This window comes from Rhinolophus hipposideros, assembly GCF_964194185.1.
Source record: "Rhinolophus hipposideros genome assembly, chromosome: 15".
Lineage (NCBI taxonomy): Eukaryota > Metazoa > Chordata > Mammalia > Chiroptera > Rhinolophidae > Rhinolophus > Rhinolophus hipposideros.
Genome location: NC_138061.1, coordinates 49,928,581 through 49,933,801, shown reverse-complemented (window position 1 = coordinate 49,933,801; position 5,221 = coordinate 49,928,581). Strand labels below are relative to the sequence as shown.

Genomic DNA, 5,221 nt, shown 5'->3' with positions numbered 1-5,221 from the left:
TAAGGGAAGGAATCTTACACAAAGGGAAGTAATCAGTACAAATGTTATAGGCCACATAGAACAATTTCTGAAAACATTTTCCAAAGTTGGATTTCAGTCTTCACAACAAAGGAGCCTGCCTCATCTTCTCTTCAGACATTGCCCCAATATCTGGGGAAAGCTCTCTGCTGCATCTTAAAAGGCCTAAGAGCTCCCACCCAGGGGAACATTCTGTCCTGCCCGTGGGGATTTTCAAGCCCTGTGAGGATGATGAGAGCCTGGTTTCAGGAGAGGGTGTCTCAGCTGAGCTTTCTTGGGAACCCAAGCTTTCCTCCGGCCATAGGCTGACATCAAAGAAAAGGAGCCAAGTGTGGTATTTACTGTGCCATCCGGCCTCCAAATATCTACAAGACTCTGTTCTGGAGCTATACACAGTTGTTTTCCTTGCTCCTCTTTTGGGGCTGGGGAAGCACAACCATGAGCATTGGTGCCGATCTCATTTCCTGGGGATTACCCTTCAGACACTACCCAAATGCTGGACCTCCTTCACTTCCAGTTCCCACCCTGAGGGGCTGAGTGGACAAGGTCAGCATGGTCAGAAGACGGTCATTCAAGAGCTTGGACCTCTGCTTACTAATCTGTAAAACATTACAAGCCCCTGCCTGCCCCACCCCTCACAGGGTAGCTATTAGGTGGATGTGCTCAGAAAATGAGTGTGAGGGCTCTCCTAAAACGGCTCTGGGCACCTTCTCCTTTGCTGTCAGCATTTTAAAATCTAGTTCTAACCCAAGTTCATTCATTTGGGGGAACAAGTCACTCAGTTCTACCAAAGAGATGCAAGTCTTCTAAACCATCCCAAAGTTCAAGACCCTGTGTCAGAATCCCTGAGGAAAATGCAGATTCCTGGGCCCCGCTCCAACCATACTCAATCAGAATCTCCACCAGTGTCCAGGGATCTGTGTTTTAACTGGGGGCCCAAGAGATTTGACTACATACTCAAGTGAGAGAATTACTGTTTTACAGTAGGGCAAACAAGGCCTATCTGGGACCAGGAAGGAAAACAAGTGAGGTAACTCTCCAAAGGCTGGGGTGAGAGGACTGCCCAACAGTCACAGGGAAGAAGTGGGAAGGGCCTTGGCCTTCCTCTGGCCCAACCCTCATTTTACTGAAAAGGAAATGGGGACCCAGAAAGTACAATGAGTCCAGGTCACCCAGGGCATTAATAAAGACAGGACTGCAATCCCCTTGCTCTCTAAGCCCTCACTCATTCCTCCTTCCTTCCTTCACCTCCATGTACATGCGTGTCTGTGTTTTGTACATCCTGCCACCTGCCTGGGCCATCCCTCCCAGTGGCAGGTCATGCTCCTGAGACCTCGGTTCCTTGTCTAGTAAGAGGCATGGAGGATTTTTTCAAAATCCATTTCTTGGTGATCCTATTTAGCCTTCTTATACCTGAAGATAAAATTTATTAATTTTCGTGACTGCAGAACGAGAACTTTTTTTTCACAGAAAAAAAAACAGTCTCTTGCAGTCCTTTCAGTGTCTGTAAGGAACTTGGGCTTAGGGCGCCTCCTAATGTAGGGCAGGCAGGTGAGCTCTCCCTACTGAGACTCTGCTCTGTGGGAGGTCTGACTCACTTCTCACCTTCCAACAATTTCCAGTGCTTTTCCCTGGTAGCCTTAGCCAGCAGAGCCAAGGGAGCCAGGATTCTCAGCAGAGATGGCACACAATCTACATACCTTCATTACCAGTCTGGCAGGCAGCCCCGAAAAAAGGACAGAGACACACAGGTGGAACTGAATCTGATGACACCCACCTTTTACCAGCACCCATCCCACTCCCTTTTATTTCCTGTAACTAATTTGAGACTCAACCATTTTAACAAACTTTTTTTATTAGAAAAGTAAAAAATATTGCATAGGTCTTAATACTTGAACATCAAGTGTATTCATGAACAGCGAGTATCTTCATGTAAACAGTTCTAGATGGAAGACCCAGATGGCACTCCTCTGGGGGAGGGGTTCCAGCCCCAACCCTAATCAGCCCCACCCCTCACAGATAAACTCTTCAGTACACAGGCAGGGATGGGCCAAACGCAGCTCCCAGGTGTATTTTCTCTTCAAGTGTCAAAGATCCCCCAAAGTGATCCCAACACCCACCCCTTTCTACTCTTACATTCATGCGTCTGTAAGATAGCTGCCTAGAACAGGTCAGTAGTGAAGCTCCTATCGAAAAACCAAAAGATGCAAAATCAAAGAACACATTTGGCCCCTTCAGACCATGAGATACACAAAACACCTCGATGACCTCCCCCCTCCCTCCAGGGCCGGTTACCAGGAGCACACCCTGCTCGCAGAGGCCAGTGCAGCCCAGCTGCTCTCCTGGCTGTCACACCACTTTGTCTTAACTGTCAGTAACAATAAAAATAATAAGGTACATGCTACATACACATCCAGCCAGAAGCCTGGTTGGCCCCTAAACCTTTGTTTCATGCTACAGTACTGAGGGGCAAGAGTGTGCCCCCAACGGGAAGCCACCTGCACACACCTCAGTGAGTTTCCCAGAAAACACTTCCCCACCTTGAACTTTTCCCCCTCAGGTGGCTGTTGTCAGTTATCTAACGACAGGCATCATGATTTCCTCAGCTCCTGCCTGCCAATGTCCACCCCAAAAGTTCAGTTGTCTCTGCTGTGGGGGCGGTGCCAGCCCCCCAAGCCCAAGTTCAACACTCCTCAATGAGCAGCTGTTCGGAGCTGTAGAGCTTCTTTTTGATGACTCGGAAGCCGGTGCTGAGCGTCAGGGATTGGCTGAAGCCAGGGACGAAGGGAGAGTTGGCAGAACTAAACAGCCCCTGGATCTTGGGCCAGAGACGTGAGTCCAGGCGCAGCACGAGGGTCAGCTGGAAAGTGGGCACTAGGCTGGGGTCCAGGGCCAGCTGGCCAACGCTGTGGCAGCTCTTGCCCTGTTCTACGCAGACGTCCAGCAGCGCCCCCCGCAGGCCGCACGGCTCGCTGTAGGCCAGGCGCAGTAGTTCTTTGCCCACCTGGCTCACCAGCTGGCCCGGCATCAGCAGGCGCGCGGGGCGCCGCGAGCCCAGCCGCGCCTGGGCCAGGCTCTCCTGCAGCAGCTGCATCAGGTTGGCACACAGGTGCTCGTCCTCAGGGTCGCTGAGCAGCTCGAAGTCGGGCAGGGACACCCCATCCAGGTATGCGCAGTCTGGAAGGGAGAGCACACAGGGAAGGGTGTTAAGAGCGGCTGCCAAAGGGAAAGATGCTCTTTCGCTAAGAAACCGTGAGCACTCCTTCCCACTCCGTGCCTCAGTTTCCGCCCCACACTAGTGCACCACACTCCAATCCCCCTCCCTCCACCCCTCCGCAACCTGGGTTCTGATGGGATACCCTTCCAGCGCGGCGCTCCTCTCACCTCCCCCGAGTCGCGTCCGGCCCCCGTCCATGGCTTACCTTCCTCCGGCCCAAAGCCACTGTTGCTGCTGTCCAGGGACTCGCAGTCCGAGCTCTCCAGGCTCGCGCAGCGGCCGAGGCCCTCTTCTCGGGCCGCCGACCCCCAGGCTGAGCGCGGCGGCTGATCTGGGGTGGGGGTTCGGGACGAGGAGGACGACGACGAGAAGCGATCCCAAAGACTAGGCATGGTGAGGACCGATACTAAGACGTTTGCAGATGAGCTCAGGGTGCGAGAGGGCAGAAGACGCTGTAAGACAAGAGAAGAGGGGTACCAACCTGGCGTCAGTCTGGGGGCTGGACCAGACAGCGAACGCCAGGACGCGTACCGCTGAGGCCTCCCCGCGCAGAGATCAGCACAATAGAAAGGACACTCACCAGCTAGTGCGGTCAGCGAGAACTGCTGAGACAAGTGCCACTTGAATGAGTGAGCGAACTGGTACCAACCTTCGAGCGCTGCCCAGGCTTGTCCCTTCTACCCACCCACACCTCCCCCTGGGCCTGCCGCGGTCCCCAGCACCAGCGCGGTGAGACCTATAAGGACAAGTGCAGGGAAGCCACGCCCCCTTAGCGCCACAGCCCAATCCAGACCCGGGAGTGTGGCCCGCCTCGGCCAATGGGCTCCGGGCGCACGTTCGCAACGTTCTCTCCTGCCCGGTGACAGCGGTCTGGCCCCGCCCCCGTGGAGCCCCAGAACGCTCCCTGCCGAACCCCAGCCGTGGCCACGCCCCCTTTCTGGAAGGGATCCGCCGCGGCTGCAGCTGCCAAGGTCCCCGAGGGCGCTCGCGGCAGGGGAGGATCAAGGAAAGACTTGTTTATTATAGGGTCGTGTTGCTGGGGGAGGGGGTAGCCCGTGACCGAGCGGGGGGAGAGGCCGGGGATCTTGAGGGGGCGGTGGGCAGAAAAACGGTTGCCTCCAGCGTCTGGGAGCCGGAGAGCTAAGGGCACAACTGGGCGCATCGGTGGATGCCCGTGTGACCGCGGCGCGGGGAGCAAACGTTAAGCCTGCGGGCCCTCGCGCACGTACCACGTACTAATCCTGCCCTGCGAAGCGTCTGGATATGGGGATTGGGCTCCAAAGACTGGGCAGATCTGGGCACCGAGCTCCCCCTTCTCAGAAGCCCACCTGCCCACGCGCCTGTTACTCTGCATTCCCAGGGGATGGGTTAATGAGTGGGTCCGTGCCCCCATGTGCACCTGGCCCCCAAACCGTGTCCGCTCCCACCTCCCAACTGCTCCCAAGGAGAGTGTTTGGGGAGGGTGGGTAGAGGAATGTCGATGGGCTTGGGTTCCTAGTGCTTGGTCCTGGGGCGGAGAACAGGGACACACAACAAATGGACACACTGACCCAACCGCCGTCCCTACAGATGTCCGCGGTGCGTCGGTGACTCTCCGGCCCGCTTTGGCCGACAGCCCCCGGGCGTCCGCCGGGTCCTAGCGCCCCTTTTCCAAAGCGCTTTGTGTAAAAGACCCGAAGAATTGCATCAGGACCGAGGACCTAGATGTCCGGAAAAGCCCGGGAGTGCAATGGCCATCCTCTGTTTCGTCATTCAGGCGGGGCTGCAGGAAATCTGGCCTGGTGGCGGTGCTCGGAGACAGACAGGGATTGCTGAGGGTGGGATGAGGTTCGGACAGACTCGACCCTTATTTCTCGAAAGGTTTATTAATCTGGGACAGGGATCCTGATGGAAGAGGAAACCAAACTTACATCACATGCTCCCGCCCGCCCCTAACCAGATCCGACAGGTGGGCCTCGCTGCCTCGGGGGAGGATTGCTGTAGTGA

The 5,221-nt window shown here is 55.7% G+C and overlaps 1 protein-coding gene across 1 annotated transcript; it reads right to left on the bottom strand.

The window, feature by feature from the left end:
* Window positions 1–1,852: 1,852 nt before the first annotated feature.
* On the bottom strand, window positions 1,853–4,841 carry DDIT4 (DNA damage inducible transcript 4). The gene is made up of 3 exons (XM_081074542.1): window positions 3,816–4,841; window positions 3,441–3,687; window positions 1,853–3,195 (listed from the first exon to the last, which is right to left on the bottom strand). Exons 2-3 carry the CDS (start codon window positions 3,625–3,627, stop codon window positions 2,702–2,704), a joined length of 681 nt encoding a protein of 226 aa, XP_080930668.1. The 5' UTR covers window positions 3,628–3,687; window positions 3,816–4,841; the 3' UTR covers window positions 1,853–2,701.
* Window positions 4,842–5,221: the final 380 nt, after the last annotated feature.

What these genes read in the sequence shown, in the direction of transcription:
- DDIT4 (XM_081074542.1), bottom strand. Translation starts at nt 3,627, where the DNA reads ATGCCTAGTCTTTGGGATCGCTTCTCGTCGTCGTCCTCCTCGTCCCGA. An exon ending in TGGCTTTGGGCCGGAGGAAG is followed by an intron (nt 3,196 to 3,440) that starts GTAAGCCATGGA and finishes TCTCCCTTCCAG; the next exon opens with ACTGCGCATACCTGGATGGG.